Source organism: Rhinolophus ferrumequinum, chromosome 4 (assembly GCF_004115265.2).
Source record: "Rhinolophus ferrumequinum isolate MPI-CBG mRhiFer1 chromosome 4, mRhiFer1_v1.p, whole genome shotgun sequence".
NCBI classification, from domain to species: domain Eukaryota; kingdom Metazoa; phylum Chordata; class Mammalia; order Chiroptera; family Rhinolophidae; genus Rhinolophus; species Rhinolophus ferrumequinum.
This window is the reverse complement of record NC_046287.1, coordinates 4,366,137-4,391,547: the sequence shown is the minus strand read 5'-3', so window position 1 is coordinate 4,391,547 and position 25,411 is coordinate 4,366,137. Positions and strand designations below refer to the sequence as shown.

The following is a 25,411-nucleotide window of genomic DNA, read 5'->3' as shown; positions in this document are numbered from 1 at the left end:
AGCAGCACAGTCATGTCAGAAGGAAGAGAGGTGACAGCCTGTGATGCTGCTGGCTTTACAGGTGGGGAGCATCCACTGCCAAGGCAGGCAGGTGCCCCAGGAGCTGGGAAAGGCAAGGCAAGGCAAGGCATCCCCACTGGAGAGTCTGGACAGGATGCCCACGCCTTGATGTGAAGCCTCTGACACCCATTCTGACCTCCAGGAAGGATGGGAAAAATTGGGGGGGAGGGACAGTGGATGAGAAGGCAAAGGAATTGAGTTGAATGTGGAAAAATAAAGAACAGGAAGGTGTGAAGAAGGGGAAGAATGACCGGATTGTGAGAAGGCAGCAGAGAGATGACAGGTTGACTGGATGTTAATTTTCAGTTTGCAAAGAACTTTATGAGTAGAGCAACCTGACCCCTAGGGCTTCTGAGGAGGTGTGAACACCGCCATTTTAGAGATGAGGAAACTGAGGCGTTGGGTGATTACATAACTCAGCAAAAGAAACTTGGACTGACATGTACACGAAGAAACAGGAGATCACCAAAATTCAGCATGCAAACTGCTATGCAAATAAGGCTTTGATTGCAATTGGTTTGAATAGGTAGGTGCCTGAATTTTTCTTTTCAAAATATTAGTAATATTACCAAAAAACATTGTAACACAAACAAAAATCAAATACAAAAATTAATCATGGTCCAGCTGCCCCACCCACTCAAATCACGACTCTATGTCACCTTCGTATAGTTTCGCTAATCATGCGTAATTTTGTATGGTTCTGACTGCAGTATAAATATAATTTTGTATCTTTTTATTTCATATTATAAAAATTTCCTACACTGTATCAGTCTTCATGATTATAATTTGTAACGCTGCCTGGTATTTCCTCAGACTGATGTGTAATAACCTGCTAAATTATTTCCATACTATTGGATATTTAATTGTTCCCAGTTATGTACTTTTCAATATGAATAATGCTGTAATGAGAATCTTTAGGTACTTGTCATTTTTCTTTTTAAAGAAAATTTTCTTAAGATTAATGACTGGGATTGAAGATACGGATATTCTGCTGACTCCGTGTTTCATACTGTTGTGGTTGGAAAAGATACTTGCTATAACTTCAATGTTCTTCAAGTTATTAAGGCTTGTTTTGCGGCCTAACATATGATCTAACCTGGAGAATGTTCCATGTTTGCTGGAGAACAATGCATTTTCTGTTGCTTTAGGAAAGGATGTTCTGTAAATGTCTGTTAAGTCCATCTCTACAAATGTGTCATTTGAGGCGGATTTTTTTTAATTGGTTTTCTGTCTGGATTATGTATCCCTTGATGACTACATTGAATCTATAGATCAACTTGAGGAGAATTGTCATCATATCAATACTGTCTTCTAAAACATGAACTTGGTATATTTCTCTACTTATTTAGATCTTTAATTTCTCTCAGCAATGTTTGGTAGGTTTCAGTATACAGGCCTTATATTTTTGTTAAATTTATTCCTACGTAGCTTATTTTTAGATGCCATTATAAATGGAATTGTATTCTTAATTTCATTTTCAAATTGTTTATTGATAGTATATAGAAATACAATTAATTTAGTTTGCTATATTGATTTTGTATCCTGTAATCTTGCTAAAGTTGCTTATTCTAATGTTTTCTTTGGTGCCTTATAATTTTTACATATAGTATCATGTGATCGGAGAACAGTGTTACTTCTTCATTTCTAATCTGTATGCCTTTAATTTCTTCTTCTTGCCATCTTCTCTGGATAGAATTTTCAATACAATGTTGATTAGAAATGGTCAAAGTCCTATACCTTTGAAAATTAAAAAACAACCGGCTTCTGAAACACTTTTAGCCCTTTGTGTTTTGCGTAAGGAACTGCAGGGCTGTAGTAACTTTTAGGATTAGTGGGAGGATTCAGTGAGGTCCCATGTATAAAATGCTTAGCGTGTTGTTTGGCAAAAATCAGTGTCCTCATCAATTGTTCGCTTTTAGAAAGAGACTCTGGAGTGGCCACTGGCAGGCCAGCCGCAGGGCCCAGACCTCAGTCCCGAGGATGCAGGAGTGGACAGAGGGTTGGTGGCACTCGATGGCTGGTGTATGGATGGGGGGATGGGAAGTTCTTTGTGGTTTGTCCCCAGCATGATTCAGCACAATTTTGGTCAGTCTCCTCAGGAATTGTTGGTGTCATAGGAGCTCTGCTGGTGTCCCTGAGCTTCGCAGTGGCCAGGCCCAGGCTGCTTGGGGAACACAGTGAATGAGCGTGTGTCACATGACAGGAAGGGCCTGAGGTCCGGCTGTTGTTGTGGCCTGGCGCTGTGAGGGCATTATTTGTGTTGCACATTATTTTTAAACCAAGAGAACACCCTTCATTATTTCCATGTGGACTGCCATCTCTTTTCTTAAAGGTTTATTCTAGAGGTGGATCCATTATACTAGCTGAGAGACTGATATTTGAGGTAGGAATCACAGCTGAGATCAGTCACAACGTGGAGAGGGGACAGTAGCATCTTAGTGGCACCTTCAGACTCTTCAGGATTTAGCGTGACGGACAGGCATGTGTGTGATTCAGTCCCACGGCGGTTTCCTCCAGGGGACAGCTAGCATCCATGTGCACAGTGGATGCTGACACTTCTTGTGGGGGCTGCTGTCCTCACCATACGCTCAGCGTGGAGAAGGAAGGCTGCTCCACGGCACCAATTCCCACCGCACGGCGCTCCTCATCAGTCACCGTGTGTGGAATCTCAGGTACATAGAAAGTATCCTGAATAACAGACCAGCATCCTTCTGACCTAGTACATGACACGGGATAAAGATCTCAGAGTGTAACCAAGAAACTTAGGGTTTTCTCTGATTGTTCTCAGGGATAAAATGACTGAAACTAATTCTCCCTGTTTATTTAACAAGTGAATGATGAAGGTTCTGTGACCTTTTGGTTACAATCATTACTAAGACACGAAGACTGACATTATACAGAAAAAGCCCTGACAGCGTGAGTCAGCGCATGTCTGAAACACACGCTCTGTCATCAGACAGGCACACAAAGGGCTTTCTTTACATAAAACCCACAACACTCAGGCGAACAAATGACAATATAAAGAGGCTTCCCGTCTGGGTCAGGTCCTTCTCTTCACAAGTTCACAAGTTTGTCACGTGAATGTCCAAAGAGAACTTTGGGGCTGCTGGAGTGGCGTCTCCGTCACTGCTGTAACAGGTAGTTCTCAGGGGCACAGACCGTGTGCTGAGTGACTGAGTCTAGAGAAAGAGAAAAGCAGTTTGGCATTTGTAATGGCCAGCCTCACAGGAAATTAATCACCTTTTTATATCCACACAAAATCATCTTTTAAAATCTTAAGTGGTCTAGAGCTGCACTGGGCATATGTCCACACGTGGCTGTTTAAAATAAAATAACATACAATGAAATAAGGAATTCAGTTCCTCAGTCACATTGGCCACGTTTCAAATGCTCAGCTGCCACACGTCCTATTAGATACGCACATGGAGGGCATTCGCGCCACAGCAGAACATTCTATCAGGATGGCAAGGCCGCCTGAATTCCAAGCTCCATCAGCCACAGTAAGTACGCTCCGGTGTAAGGCCGAGCATCAACAAGCACATACATACGTTTTAGTTGCGACACGAACTATGCATCCTAGGCCGTGTAATTTATCTGCCGAGCTGAGTATTTTGTATAGGATACCAAGTTGGTAAGCACACTCCCTAAAATGCAGGTCTTCATAGCTCAGTTGAAGAAGCTGGATTGGTGAGCTTTAAAGTCGCTGAGTTTGAAACTTGAGTATTCTGTGAAAGTCACAAGGAGCCGCCCAGTCCAGGAAAAGCTACAGGTGTGGGTGAACAGGGCGGCATAGGTGTGCCCTGCAGCTTGGGCTGAAAGCAAACCCTTTATTCTTCCCTTAACACCAGAAAGTTTACTGCTCCCAATCCTACCTCTACTGTTAGAAAGAAGGAGAAATGCAGTAAACTGTCGGCACGGACTTACAAATTAAATTAAGCTTATGGATTATCACTATTTTCCAGAGGGATGGACAAATTCTATTTGAAGGACCTTAAGAAGTCACGATGATGAGTGTTGGAAGATGGAAAGCTACGACGGGTGTAAGCCACAAAGAAGAAGAAAATGGGTATGTTCTATGAGTATAGGGGGAAAAGGCTCATCGTAGTGGTAGCTCAAGATGGAGTCCCACAATTAATTGTAACCTTTCCAACGCAAAGGTACTTCCACACAGGTCTGAGCTGGAGAGCTGTGTTCAGAAGGGAGGAACGCTAATATTTGTTATGTATATGTTATATATCTTACATAATTACAATAATACATGCAATAGAAGTTTAGAAATTATTATTAATACTATGCATACAACTTAATTCTCTCCATGACACAGTCAAGTAGATTATCATGATTTATATGTTAGTATTAGTCCTTTATATGTGGTAAGTGTTGTACGTACTTTCTCTGTCACTGGCCTTTTAATTTTTTCTTATGCAAACTTCTGCCATGAAAAACTTTTAATTTATTTATGTATTCAAATTATATCAATCTTTTATTGCATCTGGATTTTGAATTATTGGTAGAAAGCCTTTCTCCATACCCGGTTATAGAGTAATTCAGCCATATTTTCTTCCAGACTATAAAAATTCTGTGAATTCAATTTTGACATTTAGATTTCTGACAGGATGTCATTTTTGAAAGCCAGAAAAGGCTGCAAAAAGGATGATGCTTTTCCCTAATTAATCTAAAAGTCGAATACAATCCTAATATTCCAAATGTTTCTTTAAAAAATTGAGAGGCTTATTCTGAAGTTCATATGAAAGAAAAAAAATGCACAGAAGACAATTTTGAGAAAAAGGAATATGAGAGAGAAAGTGACATACCAGATACCAAAAAATACTGTATCATTACAGTAGTCAAACAGTACGTATTAGCACAGAACAGATAAATAGATCAATGGGAGAGAACAACGCCCAAATCCGCCCATGCACACAGAGGAGATGAGATGACTCAGGGCATAAAAACCAGTGCAGAAGACGTGTGATGAAGCAGATGGCATAGTCCCTTCATGTCACACAGTACATAACTTAAGCTGGATTAAAGCTCTACATATTAACAAAACTATGAAATTATTAATAGGAGAGAGGGGAGTCTATGTTTAAAGCTCAGGGCACAGGGAAAACCTTCCTAAGTGAACACCAAATTTAGGTGTCCTGGAGGAACAGATGTATTTGGTTCCACAAAGAGTAATAATTAAAATGTAAAGCCTCTATAACATGGAAAACCCCAAAAGCAAAGTTAGAGATAAGAGACAGATTGAGAGAATTTTACATTTATAACAAGATTAGAGTTGATACTAGAAATACTATTGTAAAAGAATGTGAAAAAAATAAGTATCCCAATTTAAAAATAGGCAAGGGACAGGACAGGCAATTCCCGAAATATAAATCCCTCTACGATGTTCGTACTTAGTAATCAGGGAAGTACAAATTAGTAAGTCATCAGATCACCAAATATTAAGAATGTGGGTAACGTCAGTACTGGTGAGGGTGTGGGAAAATGGGAGCAGCTGTGCGTATCAGAATTTAAAGCACACATACCCTAGGGTACAGTAGTTCCACTTCTACGAATCCATTTTACAGAAACACACCTGGGATTGAGCACAATCTCTTAAAATTGAATTCAAATTGCTCCAATTGGAATCCACACAGATACAGTTTATCACAGTAGAAATAGTAGAAACAGGCCCAGGAATCTAATGATAAAGACTGTGTCAATTAGTTACAGTAGCACCAATGGTTAAAAAGACAAGGATTCCGAGACACACTTAAATAACAACTCAGGGAACAATGTGAGATCCTCCATTTACAAGAAGCAAACCCTCAAACGAGACATGTTTATATACACTTATTTATGTAAGACACACTTCCCTCTCCGCTCTAGTTACTTTAAGGAACGGTAGTATGACGTTGGGACTCGACGTACTTCTCTACTGTTTGCATTCCTTGACCATGAAATTAAGTGTCACTCCACATATCCATGCACCCATCTATCTGTTCATTCCTTCGTTAGTTCATTCATTCACTCACTCACTCACTGTGGTGGGGAGAACGTTGACTGGAGAAGGATCAGGTTTTCCATGTAGATAACATCAAACAAGCCTGAACGTCCCCTCACCGCGAGGTCCGTGCCTGGCCCTCGCACCTCACCTGTGTGCTCAGAGCACGGACTTGGGAGCAGTGGGACTGAGCTCCACGTGGTGTGTGAGCACGCATGTGGTCAGCAGACTGGGAGTCAGGGAAGAGCGTGGCTGCAGAGTCATGGCTGGCAGCCAGGACAGCCATGACCGGGGAGCCCCTCACGGCTCCAAGTTCCCAACTGTAAATACACACACATGGAAGATGATTTCCATCCAAGTTCATTTGGCATCCGAAGACAGCCACATCCCCAAATTCCAATGTCACATCATGTGAATAATCCTCACACACCCCATAAAATGTGACCAGAGGACAGATGTTAGAGCCGTGCCAGTCCCAGCCAGTGGAAAGAGGCAGATAGTACATGAGCAGCTCCCACAGAATTTGAACTGAAAAAAGAAAGGCTTTGTTTTGTTTGTTTTTAACAAGGCTGTGGAGCAGGTCTTGGCACACATTTATGCACAAGTTCAAGTTTACTGGCCACGCTGCTCTGTGGTCTTCTGGTTAGGACTGCAACCAACACGCTGCCACACTGGTGTTTTATAGTGCGACGGGCAAGTCACGTTATTGAACAAAACCCCCAACTGTGACAGCCAAAGCTGGCTCATGGTACCGTGTGCAGGTCAGGACCCCACTGGGAGCGTCGTCTCAGCTCATCAGAATCAGCTAAGACTCAGGGCTGGGAGGGACTTCAGAGCCAGGCAGCCAAAGGACCACCTCTACTACTCTGTAGAATGAGGGTCGCCAGCCTCTGGGACACTTACAACACAAGCAGCAGAGCCGTTTCCTCCACTTACAATCCTTGGGGGACTTGCACGCATTCTTAGGACAAAACCGCTTCTTCCCATTGTCTGTGAGGCCTGAAGGGGGCCAGTCTCTCGCTGCTTCTGTGGCTTCACCTCCTGTCCCTCTCACTGGGTTTCAGCCACTCTGGACTTCCTGTTTCTCCTCGCTGCTCACCCTTGGCCCTGTGTCCTGTGCCTGAAAGGTCAGTGCCTCAGATTACCAAGCCCATCCTTCTGGTCTTCATTTGGGTCCTAGCTCCTCGGCCTGGTAACCTCCGTTACCATTTCTGTCTCTATGAATCTGTCTGTTTTAGGCAACTCATATAAGTGGAGTCACACACTATTTGTCCATTTGTGACTGGCTGATTTCACTTACTGTAATGTTTTCAAGGTTCATCTACGTTGATGCATGTATCAGAATATCGTTCCTTTTGATGCCTGAATAATATTTCATTGTGTATATGCACCACATTTTGTTTATCTATTCATCCGTCAATGGACATTGGTTGCTTCCACCTTTTGGCTTTTGTGAACAACGCTGTATTGAACATGTGGGTACAAATACTTGTTTGAGTCCCTGCTTTCAATTCTTTTGGATAAATACCCAGAAGTGGAATTGCTGGGTCACATGGTAATTCTAGTTTTCGTTTTTTGAGGAACCTCCAAACGGTTTTCCATAGCGGCTGCACCATTTTACACTCCTACCAACAGTGCACAAGATTCCAATTTCTCCACAGCCTTACCAACAGGTGTTATTTTCTGTTTTTGTTTTTTCCATAGTAGCCAAATAGTGGGTCTAAGGTCGATTTATATTTCCCTGATTAGTGATGATCTTTTTATTCCCGATTAGTGAACATCTTTTCATGTGCTGTTGGTCATTTGTATGTCTTCTTTGGAAACATGTCAAGTCCTTTGCCCATTTTCCAATCAGGTATTTTTGTTGTTGTTGAGTTGTAGGAGTTCTTTATATTTTTCGAATACTAAGCCCTATGATTTGCAAAGCTTTTCTCCCATTCCATAGGTTGCATTTTCACTTGGCTGATTGTGTCCTTGGATGCATGGAAGTTTTACATTTTGCTGTAGTCCAATTTATCTAATTTTACTTATGTTGCCTACGTTGTTGCTTTAAGAGCAGTGCCCACCTTTTCCCTGCATGTGTTCCAAGTTATTCCAGTCAGAGATGAGTGGGTCAGTCTTTCTAGTATCTCCCAGGCAGATAAGAACAAATAAGGTCTGTGTTCAAGGAGGAAAACTGGGAAACCAAGACTGCCAAGTGTGAGTCAATACACAAAACTTTTCTACAGCCGTGAACACGGCTTTGCTTGGTTGGCCATTTGTCTGGTTGGTGTAAGCCTTTGGTTGGTGTTTTCCAGGCTCCTACAAAGTTGGTTCGTACAACTTTTGTTTGATTTTTTTTATGTCTCTGTGGGAGATGACAGCTTGGAGCTTCCCAGTCTGCCAATTTGCTGATGTCACTCTGTGCAGGTGTCTTTTGATGAATGGTGACAAGCATACTTTTGATTACAATTCAACTTTTTAAATGGTTGAAATTGTTTAGATTGTCTATTGCTTGAGTCGATTTTGGTAATATTTTTCTGGAAATTATCCACCTTCCCTACTTTAAAATTTATTGGTAAAAAGCTATTCATCATCCTGTCTTATGGTTTTTAAATATCTTTATTGTATCTGTAGTTGTAGCCCTAATTTTGTTCTTAGCATTGTTCACTGGACCCTTTTTTCTTCCTCTTTTTTTCAATATTGTTAGGATTTTGACTAGAAATTCTTTTCCCCCCAAAGAACTCCTTTTTTCCTCTCAAAAAGTCTCCTTTTCCTTTCAATTTTGTTAAAATTTGATAAATAAACTATCTTTATGGTTTCTTTCCTCCTATGTTCTTCAGAATTACTGTATTGCGACATATTCATTCATCTTCAAGTGCCAAAGTTTAAGAAAAACTGATTAAGGAAATAAAATGATTATGTATTCCAACTACCATTTTCTCCTCCTGCAAGTTAGGAAAGTGTGCTTGTTACTTTCCTTCGAGGTAGGACCCTTCAGTCTGGTCCACGTGGGACATGAGTTTCTGTGGAGCGCAGCTGGAGAACCACTCCAGTGAGAGGTTGCCCAAATGAAGATCCGCTCTCGCAGAGTGGCCTAAGTGCTTCCTTTCTACAAAGCAGGGTTCTGAACTGAGAATCCAGTGGTGAGGAACTCTGGGTGTTTAATTCACCATGTGGCTCTGGTCAGTAAATTCAGTTCCCTCCGTTTCCTCAGAATACCACAGACAGGGGGGCTTAAGAAACAGCTGTATTTTCTCACAGGACTGGAGGCTGGAAGCCTGAGCTTAAGGTGTCGTCAGGGTTGGTTTGTGGTGAGGCCTCTCTCCTCGGCTTGCAGACTCCCTGCATCCGCATATGGCCCTTCCTCTGTGCTCTGTCCTGGTGTCACTTCCTCGTCTTAGAAGGACACCAGCAGTCCTATTGATTAGGGCCCTGCCCTTAGTGATACCACGTAGCCCTAATCTCCTCTTTAAAGAGCCCGTCTCAAGTGTCCTGGGGATCAGGGCTTTGACATATGAATTCGGGGGGGTGGGGAGCAGGGGTAAGGGACACAATTCTGTCCATCACACAAGCTCTATCATTTTAGATTCTATGATGTTCAATATTAACTGCCTAACACACTACAACAACAAAAGAAGTAAAGTTCAACATACTCCACAGACACAAGAAACTCTTAGGCATAACTCATAGCATTGATATACTAGCTCAATAGCAAGGTCAGTCCAAAACTGCTGGCAATGTCCCCTTAGGAGGCTGAGCTCTGACGAGTCTCTTCTGTCTGTGAACCCCCAGGCCCTGGGAGACGGGGCTGCTGTTAAATGCTCACCCCCACGCAAGGCAGTCTTGTGAACCTGGCAGAACCAAACGCTAGCACGGCATCCACGGGCCAGTCTGATTCCCCACTGATGACTACATTTCTGGTGACGGACATAAAATACTAACGCGTTTCCAGTATCCCTCACTCTGAGCTGAACTGCAGCTGATTGTTGTACGCTAGTTTTTATTTTTTAAGTGAGGCTTGAGGACCATGCGTCAGCCGGTTGGTACACAGAAGGGTCTTCTATTTTCCGGTTTGCTTGCCTGCGAAACGCTTTCTAACCTTTACACTGTCGGTGATGTTTATATCGGGTGAGGGCAGTTCAGTTGATGTACATTTCACAACGGGGAGCCAAGAGAGACAGGTTAGGAAATTTCAACGACGACCCTCTAGGGCCCATGAGTACAATACAGGGAGAGCTTAGAAATCCACTTTCTGAGTACACTCTTTCCCAGGCTAGTGCTGAAAAACAAAAACGAACAACAACGACAACAAAAAACACCTGTTCTAGCAGCCAGCAGTTAATTTAAAAGAAAATCAACACCAATGATGCATTTTGGAAAAGGCCTAAACACACGAGACGTTGCGATTGATAAAATTCCACGAATCGGTTTGAGTCCTCATTGCTACCCTGGTAGGTTTCATCTGTGTTGACAACAGCTCAGAACAGGACGATTCATCGCGCGCTGTGAGATGGCATCTTGACGGCGCAGTCACGGAGTGCTGCCGAGCTGCCGGGTGGGGCAGCCTCGGCAGCCGGCCGACGACAGTGGAAGGAGGGTGTTCTCAGGTGGGTGGCCGCAGCCCTGCCTCCCTCTTCTCCATTCCCTCCACTTTCCAACCCCGGCCAACAGCTCACCGCGCTGCGGCTGGTTCCTCATCTGTGCGAGGAACATGAGGACTGAGCCAACTTGGAGAACCCGAGGTTATCTGTTCCATCGCCAGACCCTGGGGTCCGAGGCCCCCAGTGACCCTGCTGTGACAAACTTCCTCATTGAAGAGCGTGCGTTTTTCTCTCCTAGTTCTGAGGCCAGCCACCCAGGGAAACAATGATCTAATAATGTACGCGAGCACGGAAAAGGCCCCGTGCTATCAGTCATCTTTTCCTGAAAACATCGACATGGGGAGACATTCAAACCAAATGCTTTTTATAAGTTACAAGGAAATCAGGCTGAGGCTCAAGTTTTTTGGCAACAACGTTGAGAATATTACACTCTGTTCCCACAATAGCATAAAATGTATGTCTTATCACTTGAACAGAGCCCAGACAATGAAAGGGCGCCCGAGACTGGAAATCTGTCTTCTGAGAAAGGCCAAACCAACCTCAGTGATAACGCCAACCAGGGACAGAAGAGTGAACAGAAATGATTACAGCACAGAAAGTCACAGCGTGATGAACGTAGGGGGCCCACAGCCCCCTGCCCCCGGGCAGCCACATTACTGCAGACCCCAGGGTACAGTTTCCTGATATGCAAAATGGGAATTATATTCCAGATATTCCAGTGGGCGTGCTGGGGGAAACAAAGTTACTGGAAAATGCTTTCAAATATACTATGTATTACCAGTATCAGGTAAAGGTAACATCTCACATCCTGGTGCCGGGAATTTAATTTTTGTTTTCCCGTTTATTTTCATGCATATTCAGGGGCCTATAGTGTTTTTCTTTCAAAAATCCCCATTTCTCCTTCTGGTTGAATGATTCATCGAGAATCTTGGCCTAAGTGTACTGGTGTTTCAGGGAAAACAGACTCTGGGGACTCCAGAGGGAACACAATCACGATGGCTCCAACAGCCTGGTGATACGGCAGCTGACATGTAGGAGATTCTGCACGGAGCACATGAGGAAAAGGTGGCTGAAACGTCACATACTGAACCCTGTGTGGAGATTTCATACATCCACAGCACAATGTGCCGGCAACAGGGGTGGCAGCCAGGAGGGCAAGCTGGTGGGATGCTAGATGGTCACCCCAGAGCTATGTCTCTCCCAAAGAAAGAGCTGAAGGTTAGAAGACATGCTAAAAACTAGAGTTATCATTTACTAGTTTTTAAAACATTCATAAATGTTGGGTCATTGTTTTCTAACATATAGTGAAGGGATAAAAAGGCCTGATGGATTAGAGTGCTAAGATTTTGGAGGTCATACATTTTTTTTGGTGGTGTCTATATTTTTACCTCTGCAAAAATAAAACACAACACAACTTCTCAGAGGTCTCCAACAGCTAAAGGGACGCTGCTGCTTGTGCATCCCTTGTGACTTGATTATGTCTGCAAACAGAGACCCCATAAAATATAGGAATAAATACGAAGGTGCTGAAAAACGTGGTATCTTTACTGTGGAAGGTGAAGTACAAATCTGTAAGTGGACAGGACAAGCTACTTTTAAGACTTTCAACAACTTTGTCCAAACTGCTCTAAGTCTGAGTGAATCTGCCTCACACAGCAGCTGACATTCCAGTTAGAACATATTTTACTTACAGATTTTGAGTATTGCTTTTCATAATTTGTCACAAAGTAACTCTTCTTTTAAATTGGTGCTTTAACAAGGTTTCAGGAATGGCTTTATTCCTAAAATGAATTTCCCAACATTTTGAGAATAAAATGTTCTCTAGAAGTGCTTGTAACGGAAGCTAACAGGAAGGAGAAAGGTCTTCAAAAGACAAACCTATGCTTTGTCAAAAGGTGGGGACGGCCACTCTGCATGTCAGTGGATTATTCTGTCACCCAGTGGATGTGGGTAGTGCCCACTGGAATGGCAGACTTTCTGCGCTCTCTTGGGTCACCTCCTTTGGTCCCTGCATTCTCACTGTTTACGGATGGAGCAAATGAGGTCCAGAAGAGTCGGGGAATTACCTCCGGAGAAGCAGCGAGCGGCAGGGCCTGGGTGGGGATGACACGCCATGCGCTGACCGTGTGTTCTGTAGGTCCATGCATGTGAGTACATACGGAAACATGAAACCTCTATTTTCACACAGCTGGAGCTATTATGTTTAACTCAACGCAGAGAGAGGTGAGTATAAACCAATAAATGCTTGAACAATACAGGCTCTAAGCCCCAATTAAGCAGGCGGCAGAGGACCCGGTGCAGACGGGGCCATGGCTGCCGAGGCAGGGGCTCATCTGATGACGAGGCTCTCTCCAACTGGGAGCCAAGCGCTGCAGGACACACAATGCCCGGAAGCTGCCGAGGGCACACACAGATGGTGTAATCAATGACAAATCAGAAACAGGACATGGATTATGGGAAAGGAAAGCAACAGAGGCTCGGGTCCATAGCTCCAGCTCTGAAACTCAAAGCATTCCAAAGGGCCTTGTGAAAATGAAAGCCTGGGCTCCTAAAACCCACCAGGAAGAGAGCCGAGGGCAAAACAACCAGAGGAACCAGGCAGGGAGCCGACTGCACCATCTGTGTACAAAACGCACAGCAACAGGAAGGGGCTGAGAGCTGCCCAACCTGGAAACAACACGAGTGCAGACCTAGCTCGGCCCTCTGCACTGCACACTGTACCCACGCTCGGAACGACGGGCTGTTGATGTGGCTTGCTGATATCAGTTGTGTGCACAGTTCCGCTAGCTGAAGGAGACTTTCTTTCCAAAGCACAATTCTGGTATCCAGTTGGTGTCATTTTGATACATGAATTTTTCTAAAAAACGAAACAAGAACCTCTGCTTTGGAACATAGGATGTTTTGAAGGTTATAGTCTTGGCATTTAGAAAAGAGTAAACAGCCTTTTGGCTTTTGTTGGACTGTGGCTAAAATCACAGCTTTTGTTTTTGCTTTTTTTTTTTTTTTTTTAGTTTCCAGGCAAAAGACAAGTGACTCTGCATCAGATAGTAAAAATTACTTTTTATCGCCATGATTGTAAAATATATCATAGGATAACCTTCAATCACTTAAAAGATAGTTATACAATGTCTGTAGCTATATATGCATATAACTCGAACAAACGTGCTATGTACGTATCCGTTAAAGGATAATGTTTAGCAAGGGGTGAGAAAAGCCAGAAATTTGGGATTTAGAGACAAGGGGAAGCAAACAAGACGGAGGCTGAAAAGGAAACAGAGGAGGAGAGAGGGGTGGCAGGGAGGGAGAGAGCACACACTCCTGAGCCTCAGGAAGGCAGGGAAGCATCTTGGCCCCAGGTGTGGAAAGGACTAATTCACTGTCCACGCATGAACTGAGAGCTCCTGCCCACCTGTCCTAACACCCAGGACCTCCGAACGTGCCTGTATTTTGAAATAGGGCCTTTAGAGACCTGGTTATGTAAACCGAGGCCATGAAGAAGGGACGTAGGTAATCCAACACGTCTTCTGAAGAAGAGGCGCTCAGGACACAGCCGCGCACAGAGGGAAGAGCTCCGGAGGACGGAGGGAGAAGAAGGCCGTCTGCAAGCCAAGGAGAGAGGCCTCAGCCTGCGGCCACTGGACTTGCACCTCTCGTACTTTGTCATGGCGACCCCCGCAGACCAGCACAGCCATCAAAACTCAGAGCAGGAAGAAGCACAGTTTGTCCCCAAGGTCCTTCCACCACGTGACTCAATGGCAGCACCAACGCCGCCCATCCACAGATCCTGCCTCACGGTCCCTGAGCTCACTCCTCTTGGGGGCCCCTGCATGTTGCCCGGAGCCCGTGTGACAGACGGAGCCCACCGACGCCACATCAGTCCCCTGGAAATCAGGGCTGATCTCGGACCACCTCTCCCCCTCCAGAAACTCGCCATGGGGTTGACACGGCTCTGTGCCAGGCATGCATGTTACATCCATGTTAGGAAAGCCACAGCGCCTTCCGCAATGAGCAGGCGACAGACGGGGGATAAGGAGAGGTGCAGGCCCCTGGGGACAGAGGGCCTGGGAGGCAGAGGTGGACAGGCGTGTCACCTTAAGGTCTGGGGCAGCTCTAGGTAGACTGGTCTAAGAGGATATCCTTGTCCCGTGAACTATGTACTTTGGCTGACAGCAAAAAGCAGGCATGTCTCCGTCAGCTGGGGAGGGATAACAGCAGGATTCTGTGAAGGCAGGGGCCTGGACGCTGAGAGGTCCACCCAAAGTCCCCAGGAAGGGGCGTGGGCAAGCGCTCCCCCTGGACAATCCTGTGCTCTCACAGAACAGGGGCTCTCAGGGGATGCCTAGGGGCTACAGCAGTGCCAAGGCGCCTTCGCAACAGGCCCTTGTCCCCGGCACGACCCGCAGGTGTCCTGTGCGGATTCCTACCTAATATCCACCTTTCCGACAGGTACGTGAGTGTCGCCTTCTTCTTTCCTCGGGAGGGCCCGATGAAGACGCTGGCCTGGCGAGGGACGTACGTGACCCGACCCCCGCATAGGCGGACCAGCTCACACAGCTTGGCTCTGGGGGGGTCGCTGGCTGCGGAGATAAACATCACCGGCTGGTCGGCAAACAGGGTCCCCCGGTACCTCCCCGCAGACAAACGGCGCTCCAGACGGCAGAGCTGTGGGGCAAGAACAGAGGGAGGGTTAGGCGCCGAACAACGAACATCTGGTCCAGTGCAGGGTGGATGAGAGGCTTGCTTCCTTTTCGGGGAAAGAATAGACTGAATGGCAAGCTGCACGTTCTCAGATGCGATTGGAATTCCGAGGGCCCTGAGCACGTAACGACATGAAAATTGACACGTTCTGAAGCAACCTGTGAGCAAAACCCCACGCGAAGAACGTATAGGCAAAACAACGGTTAGGCCTGTGACTCGGTACATACACACTCTCAAGCAAAATACTGAACGTAAGCCTGCGTCTGTGAGCCCCGAGAAGTGCTGGGTGACGGTGGAGGTGACAGCAAAAGCCCCTGCCCCTGAGGAGGAGCGGCAGGGCTGGTGGCAGCGACTGGGAAGCGATCCAAACGCAGCGCCACAGCTGCCACGGGCCAAGGAGGGAGGGTCCCACGGGGCGCAGCAGGCTGGGGAGGCGCGTGTGCGCAGGGCGTTCAGGGAGGCCTGGGGTGGCCATGGCGACAGTCTGGCCAGCGGGGATGTCTCAGCATCGGGGATGTTCAACTGTATCCCTTTTTGTTCCCATAACGTTGTGGTCGTCTGGCTCCCCCACGGGACGGAGGGCAAGGCCCAGTCCTTGTAAACACACTCACGACAGATTAGTGAAGACTGCTTCTGAAGGGCACGCTCCCTCTGGCAGCTATTGAGGGCTCCCTGCCACCCCCATTTTGAGTGTTAGGACCGGCTTATTGCCCCCCAGGATAGAGCTGAACACCTGAGAGCAGAGGCTCGGAGTCATCAGGGGTTTAGATGCCAGGTCTGTGGGGAAAGACATCAAAGGGTGCTTCTCAGGGGAGTGTGAGCAGGTGGGTGGCAGTGGAGGGGACCAGAGGGTGGGAGGGCATCGGGACACGGTGCACGTCCACAGCTGACAAAATCGGAGAATGGGTCGTTCTCCCACTAGGTGTTCATACTGCTGTCGCTACTAAGAAAAGAGGATCTTACTGTAAAAAAAAAGAAAAAGCTCCAATGATAATGGAATCGACTCAATATGCTTAAATATGGCTGTGGAATTAATTCTCTTTTCTCACCCCAGCTTTGGATTTTGCATAAATGAACAGCTCCCACCTGCCTGAGGTCGGTGGCAGCAGCGTGCCAGCAACGCCAACAACAGTTCTACTTGTGCTAACTTTGTTCTCACAAAGCGAGTTCCCACTCGCTGGCACCAGCCCTGACGCCCGGGGCCCTGACGCTGCCCCTCAGGGGCAGGGGCTTTTGCTGTCGCCTCCACCGTCACCCAGCACTTCATCGGGGCTCACAGACGCAGGCGCGACCGCCCTCACTCTATGGATTCCGGCCAGTATTTTACTTGAGAATGTGTAACACATGTTTACACGACTCCAGGGGAAAACGGTTATTCGTTTAATTCTGCAGACGAAGATACTGAGGCAGAAGAGGTCTGCTCAGGCTGAATGGTGAGTGGAGCTGCAAAAAAGCACCACAATCATGAACTCAGTGAGTCACTGGACCACAGTGCATGGAAGCAGGGGACCAAGAATGTTATTAAAGTGGGTATACCCACACATTTAAAAAGTTAGTTATAAAAGTAATTGATAACTGAAACAACACAGAAGGGTCTAAGTAAAAAGTGAACTGTCCTATGCTGTTTGTTTCTCAGATCCATTCTGTGTTGTCTTCCTTAAGGGCAGAGCACGGTCTCTTTTGGGTGTTACCCTCTGCAGGGCCATGTGTCCCAGCCTATGGGGAGGATTCAGATTGGTCCAAGGTAATCATGGTGATCTCATTTCCCTTGTCAAGGATGGAGTCAAGTATGAGCTGGCCCCAGTCCTGGCCAATGGGACCTCAGGATAAGTCTGCTGGGAGCAGGTTTTCCTCACTCATATAAACTGATGAGCAAGCAAAAACACCTCTCCCATGTGCTGGACTCTGTCACTTTGACACAGGATACATGGAATTAATGAGGGCATGGGACACGTTGAAAATGCCAAGTGTGAAGATGGAAAGGCCTGAATCCTAGATAATGTTTCTAAGTCACTGCACTGACTAAACCAGGAAGTGTCCTCCTTTGTCCTTTCTATGTCAGGAAAAAAAATCTTTAAACTACTTTCTGTTGAGATTTTTGTTTCCAGAAGACCAAAGCATCCAAATGCTACAGTTCTCACGCCCAGAGCTAACCTCTGTTAAGAGTTTGCTGTGTGACTACAAGTAAAGGGATGGAAAAAGATATTTCATGCAAATGGCAATAAAAAAACCCCTAAAAACCTGGGGTACCAATACTTATACCAAACAAAACAAACTTCAAAACAGGGGCTGCATACAAGAGACAAAGCCATTTACAAAAGGATCAATCCAATAAGAGGATATAACTCTCATAAATACCAGGGGGTATCAAAAAGATGTATACACATTGTAAGAGATGTTATCTATGTATTACTTTTCAAAGCCGAATTGAATTAAGGTAGCAACATGTAGTATGATGTTTGCTCAAAAGATGGTGTTAATCAAATGAATGCTGGCGTCACCATTCGACAGGCACGACAGTCAAAGAAAATGACGGAAACACAGTTGTCATTCGAGGAGCGCAAGACCATTCTGAAGTGGTATTTGAAATTTGAGAACGTTGTGGAACTACAACAATGGAGGCGTTAATATGCAACAGAATCTCCAACACACCTAACAATTGCACACATTCTGGTAAGTCTGAGATGCACGGTGCTGTGTGTGACGTGCACAAGGGAAGATCCAGGAGGCCGCGCACAGCAACACGGCCTGCATCTTCTGCTGAGGTGTTGGAACAATTTATACACTCGCCACAGAAGTCTACCAAACAGTGTTCGCCGCAATCAGAAGTGTCTGGACGCTGATAGGAACCACTTTGAGCACCTCTTGTAATTGCAGAAGTCAAACGTGACTTGGATTCATCTTTTGTTATCGGTATATATTGAGTATTACAATTTTAATACCGTCTTTTCCTTTCTTAAAATGTGTATACATTTTTTTGCCACCCTCTGTAGCTACACAACCAATGTAGGAGCATCTAAGTATATTTAGCAAATACTGACGGACATAAACAGACTGATTGACAGTAACAGTCATAGTAGGGACTTTAACACCCCTTTGACATAAATGGATAGATCACCCACTCAGAAATCAAGGAAAGAGTGGCCTTAAATGACATATTAGACCGGATGGACTTAATTGATATTTTTAGGACATTTCACCTAAAAGCAGCATCATATACATTCTTTTCAAGTGCACATGGGACATTTTCCAGGATACACCACATGTTAGGCCATACAACAAGTCTCAATAAACTTAAGACTGAAGTCATATCAAGAGTCTTCTCCAATTATGATGGTATGAAACTGGAAATTAATTATAAGAAGAAAACTGAAATGCACAAACATGTGGAGGCTAAATAATATGGTGCTAACCAATGAATGGGGTAACAAGGAGATCAAGGAAGAAACCAAAAGATACCTTAAGACAAATGAAAATGAAAACCCCGTGACCCAGAATCTATGGGACACAGACAAAGCAAGAAAATTATAGCAATACAGGCCTACCTCAAGAAACAAGAAAAATCTCAAATAATCTAACCTAACACCAACCTAACCTTACACCCAAAGGAACTAAAAAAAAAAGAAGAAGAACAAATAAAGCCCAAAGCAAGTAGAAGGAAGGAAATAATAAAGATCAGAGTAGAAATAAACAAAGCAGAGTCTTAAAAAAAAAAAAAAAAAAAAAAAAAAAAAAAAAAGAATGTCACTGAAACCAAGAGCTGGTTCTTTGAAAAGATAAAAAAAGATAAAAAAAATTGATAAACCTTTAACCAGATTCATCAAGAAAAAAAGAGAGGGCCCAAATAAAGAAAATCAGAAATGATAGAGGACAAGTGAAAACTGGTATCACAGAAACATAAAGGATTACTTACTATGAACAATTATATGCCAACAAATTGGACAACCTAGAAAAAAATGGATAAATTCCCAGAAATATACAATCTTCCAAAGATGAATCAGGAAGAAACAGAAAATCTGAACAGACCAATAACTACTAACGAAAACGCAATCAGTAATCAAAAAAAGCCCAACAAACAAAAGTCCTGAGCCAGGTGGCTTTGCAGGTGAATTTTACCAAACACTCAAAGAAGAATTAATACCTATCCTTATCAAACTATTTCAAAAGATTGAAGAAGGAGGAATTCTCTCAAACTTATTTTACGAGGCCAGCATTACCTTGATACCAAAACCAGACAAAGACACTACAGAAAAAGAAATTTATAGGCCAATATCCCTGTGATGGACACAGATACAAAAATCCTAAACAAAAATATTAACAATCAAAATCAGCAGTACTTTAATAAAAAAACACATACAATTCAACACCAAAAACACCCAAACAAGCCAATTAAAAAATGGGCAGAGGACATGGAGACATTTTTTTAAAGAGGACATACAGATGGCCAACAGATATATGAAAAAATGCTCAACATCACTAATCATTAGAGAAATGCAAATAACAACCACAATGAGATACCACCTCACCCTGGTCAGAATGGCTATCATCAATAAATCAACAAACAAGTGCTGGTGAGGATGTGGAGAGAAGGGAACGCTTGTGCACTGTTGGTGGGATTGCAGATTGGTGCAGCCACTATGGAAATCAGTATAGAGGTATCTCAAAAAATTGAAAATGGAACTACCTATGACCCAGCAATTCCACTCTTGTGTATCTATCCAGAGAAATCCAAAACACTAATTCAGAAAAATATATGCATCTCTATGTTTATTGCAGTGCTATTCACAATAGCCAAGATATGGAAACAACCGAAATGCCCATCAGTACACAGCTAGATAAAGAAACTATGGTACATTTATAGAATGGAGTATTAGTCGGCCATAAAGAACAATGAAATCTTAACTATTTGCAACAACATGGATGGACCTAGAGGATATTATACTAAGTGAAATAAGTCAGATGGAGAAAGACAAATACCATATAGTCTCACTTATATGTGGAATCTAAAGAACAGAATAAACGAACAAACAAAACGGAAATAGACTCAAAGATATAAGGGAAAAAAAACTGATGGTTGCTAGATGGGAGGGAGGTGGGGAAGAAGGAAACGGGATTAGAAAGTGCAAATTAGTAGTCACAATATTACCACCGGGATATAAAAGACATTTTGGGGAATATACTCAATAATGTTGTAAAGATTTTGTAGGGTGTCAGATGGGCACTAGTTTTATTAGGGAGACCACTTCATGGACTGTACAGATGTCTGACCACTGAGCTGTACCCCTGAAGCTGAAGCTGAATAATATTGAATGTCAAACACACACACACACACACACACACACACACACACGGTGCCAAAAAAATGTATACACATTTTAATTTTGGAATGAAAACTTTCCATTTTGCTGTTTTAATAATGCGTCGTATGCTTGTTCTGCTAATGTCGGTGTCACGTGCACACTGTTTGGTGGACTATGTGGTAGCATGTAAAGTGTTCCAACACCACAGCAAAAGCAGCAGGGATATGAAGTACAGCATAAGGAATATACTCAGTGGAATTGTAACCGCTGTATACAATGTCAGAAGGATAGTAGATTGGGGGACAGGTGGGTTATCACTTTGTGAGGAATGTAAAATGTCTAACTATTACATTGTTTTGTATACCTGAAACTAATAAAAAAAAATCAGCAATACATTAAAAAGATCATATACCATGATCAAATGGGATTTATTCCTGGGATGTAAAGTTGGTTCAATATCCAAAAATCAATTAACGTGATATGCCACATAAACAAAATGAAGGATAAAAATCATATGACCATCTCATAGATGCAGAAAAAGCATCTGACACAATCCAACATTACGATAAAAACTCTCAGCAAAGTGGAAATAGAGGGAACATACTTCTACATAATAAAGGCCACATATGACAAACCCCCAGGGAACGTATGCGATGATGAAAATCTGAAATGCCTTTTCTTTAAGATCAGCAACAGGACAGGGACATCCACTGACACCACTTTTACTCAACACAGTATTGGATGTCCCAGTCACGGCATCAGGCAAGAGAAAGAAATAAAGGCATCGAACTGGAAAGGAATGAGTAAAACTGTCATTACCTGCAGATGACATGATAGCATACAGACAGAACCCTAAAGATTCCATCAAAAAAACTATTAGAACTAGTAATGAATTCAGAAAAGTAGCAGGATACAAAATTAATATTTAGAATTCAGTTGCATTTTTATATACCAATTTTGTCAAAATGGAAAATTAAGAAAACAATCCCATTTACAATTGTATCAAAAAGAATAAACTACCTAGGAATAAATCTAATGAAAAAGGTAAAACACCTGTATCAAAAAACTGTAAGAGAAAGAAACTGAAGAAGATACAAATAAATGGAAGTGTGTACCGTGCTCATAGATAAGGAAGAATTAGCAGTTACAATCTCCATACTACCCAAAGCAATGTACAGATTCAATGCAATCCCTATCAAAACACCAATGGCATTTTTCAAAGAACTAGAAAAAATAACCCTAAAATTTATATGGAGCCACAAAAGACCCTGAACAGCCAAAGCAATCTTGAGAAAGTAGAACAAAGTTGGAGGTATCACACTATCTGATATCAAACTATACTACAAGTCTATAGCGATCAAAACAGCATGGTACTAGCATGAAAAAAGACACATAGATCAATGGAAAAGAATAGAGAGCCCAGAAATAAACCTACGCTTATATGGTCCATTCATTATGACAAAGGAGGCAATATACAATGGGGTAAAGACAGGCTATTCAATAAATGGTGTTGGGAAAAGTGGACCGATACATGCAAAAGAATGAAACTAGATCACTTTCTTACACCATATACAAGAATAGAGTAAAGAAAAGGATTAAAGACTTAAATGTAAGACCTGAAACCATAAAACTCCTAGAAGAAAACATAGGCAGTAAGTTCTTTGACATAGATCTTAGCAATATTTTATTGGATATGTCTCCTCAGGTAAAAGAAAGAAGAAAGAAACAAAGTCCCCCAAAATGAGACTACATCAAACTACAAAGGTTTTTTCACAGTGAAGGAAGCCATCAACAAAACAAAATGACAACCTACCAAATGGGAGAAGACACTCGCCAATGATACATATGAAGAAGGGTTAATATCCAAAAAATATAAGGAACTCATAGAACTTTAACACCAAAAACAAAACAAAACAAAACAAACACTGTTGGTGAGATTGTAAATTGGTGTAGCCACTATGGAAGTTCCTCAAAACCATCAAAAATAGAAATATCATATGACCAAGCAATTCCACTTCTGGGTATTTATGTTCACCCCTATGTTCATTGCAGCGTTATTTATGATCGGCGAGATATGGAAACAACCTAAATGTCCATGAATGGCTGAATGGATAAAAAAGATGTGGAGCATATGTACAATGGGAGATTACGTGGCCATAAAAAAGGAAATCTTGCCATTTGGGACAACATAGATGGACAGCGGGTATTATGCTCAGTGAAATAAGTCAGACACAGAAAGACAAATACCACTTACATGATTTCACTTACATATGGAATCTAAAAAACAAAATAAATGAACTAATAAAACAAAAACAAACTCATAGATACAGAGAACAAATTTGTGGCTGCCAGATGGGAGGGGGTTGGAGGGATGGATGAAAAGGTGACGGGATTCAGACGTATAAATGGTCAATTATAAAAACAGCCACAGAGATGTCCAGTACAGCCTAGGGAAAACAGCCAATCATATGTCTGCAATATTTGTAATATGTCTGGTGTCAGGTGGGCACTAGACTTACTGGGGTGACAACTTCATAAGGTATATAAACGTTTAACCACTATGTTGTACACCTGAAACTAATAAAATATACTGTATGTCAAGTGAAATTGAAAAAATAAAGAATTTTTAAAAAGGGTGCTGTGTTTTTCTAATCTGTACAACACACACACACACACACACACACATTTAGGATACAGTTTTTCTCAACAAAAAATTGGGATCAAGGCTATATCCTGGCATATGGACAAGCAGTAAACTAAACCCATTTTTAATCTAGTAGAAAAGGGCATATGTGAGTAAAAGGAAGACTCGAGTCCTATCATATGGACATATGTAAACCTTTCAAATGTTTGGAATGTGACTTCAGTAGCTAATTTCTTTGATTCTTCATTCTTCTTCCTCCCACATTTATTCAACACTTACTGTCTATCATCCACATGCAAAGTGCTGGGGAAGCAAAGGCGATTAAGCCATCGTCCTGACTTCAGTTAGGACGTAACTGCACATAATACAAAAGTCAACAAATGAAAATGCTTCCTTTTACTTATTTATTCAGCTTGAAATCAAAGGGGTTAAAGAATTACAAAGATCTGATTCTTCTCTCAAAATAACTGAAACTAGAGGCCTGCGGACTTTCCAGTCCTAAGTAAAATAATTTCTGGGAAAGCTTAATCAAGACTCAGGTTACTTAAAATTAAAACTTAATTTGGGAATTTAACCTATAAAAACATCCTCCGATGTACATATGGACATGCATGTAGATAGGGGTTCGTTGCCATAGAAACAAAGATGACTGGCAAGTTTCATTTACATAATAAGTATAACAGGATTCTGCTTGTCAGTAAGCAGAAGGTCTTAAGGACTCCATCCTTCCCCACTGCTCCCGGACGACAGACCGCCCACGTGTTCCTCTCAGAGCTTTCCCATCTTAGGTCCTCATGAATGCTGAGATGGGTCTATGAACACGGGTGCCACTGTGGCCTTTCCCTTGGGGACCTACTGTGCCTCTGAAAGCACAGATTGGAAAATTGTAGGACGCGACGGTGCCGTAGGAATTCTGACTGTGGCTAGTCACCTCTCCTCTCTACCGTATTTCCCTGAAAATAAGACCGGGTCTTACATTAATTTTTGTTCCAAAAGACACATTAGGGCTTACGTTCAGGCGATGTCATCCTGAAAAATCATGCTGGGGCTTATTTTCCGGTTGGGTCTTATTTTCGGGGAAACATGATAGCAAAGCACCGTTTTGTCCCCACTGGTTACATTTTTACAGATAAGTGGAGAATGATAAGGCCGTAAGCAGCACAAAAGGTTAACACAGCAGCTGAGGGTGGCGTATGTGCCTGTTGGTGCCCTCTGACTGCCACCCGCAAGCCTCACCCCAAAGGGCATACTTTTACTTCCAGATTGGGGGAAAGCCACAAATGCACACATTGTAAGGTGATTTGCTGTTGATTATTTTCGTTGCCTTCTCAATCCCTTCAGTGGTGGCAAGTTATGGCAGTTTGCTCTAAAATCTAATTTCATTTCAAACTTTTCATATCTATCTCTCCCTCTCTCCTTCTCTCTTTCTCGCCCAAATGCTGCCAACTGCTGGAAAGACTCTGGGCAGAGCATGCAGGCAATCTTATCCGGCAGTAGAGGAGGGAACAGGAGTGGATTGCTGGGGTGATGGTGTGTTATTTGTTTTTTCCTCAAAGAGGACCTCAGAGATAACTAGGTTTACCTACAACAACCCAGAAGTTTCTAGCTAAAAATGGTTAAAAGATAAAAAAAAGCATCACTCTTATAGAGGCTATAACTGTTCAAAGAGAATTAAAGAACACATTTCTAGGTTAGAAATATTGAAGTGAAATTGCAAATGGACCTAAAAAGGTGGCTTTTCCATGGGGGAGGGGATGTGCCCTCCCCCAGACAGAATTCATTTCACACCCATGGGCAAGAATCCTGGGCATTGCCAGCAGGTCTTTACGACGTACAGAGGTGACAATGACAGCTAGAATGAGATACCCTGGGAGGGTGTGCCCAGTCCAAAAGGAATAGCTTCCCAGTGACACACCACCTTTCCCCACAGAGCCCAGGATGTCTGCTTCAAAGAAATCGTGGAAGCACAGGGAATTGACTGACTGCTCGAGGCTTCCGTACCTCCAGCATAAACGTGTCAGCAGGCTTGGAGAATTTGGGGTGGAGTTGAGAAGACTCCTGCTTTTCTCTGTGATGGTGACATTACACGATCATTATACATGCATGTGTGTGCACATGTATGATGGCATTAAACGAT

At 43.3% G+C, this 25,411-nt stretch overlaps 1 protein-coding gene across 3 annotated transcripts in view; it reads right to left on the bottom strand.

Annotated features, from left to right (window-relative positions):
- MCPH1 (microcephalin 1) overlaps positions 1–25,411 on the bottom strand; it is a 262,924-nt gene that overhangs the window by 38,269 nt on the left and 199,244 nt on the right. For 2 of the 3 annotated variants that reach the window (XM_033104480.1, XM_033104482.1), the window contains exon 14: positions 15,057–15,294. In XM_033104480.1, the coding sequence (XP_032960371.1) occupies positions 15,057–15,294 (238 nt within the window). Of the gene's footprint in view, positions 1–182; positions 3,240–15,056; positions 15,295–25,411 lie in introns of those variants that run through there. The other variant, XM_033104481.1, reaches the window with a different exon arrangement.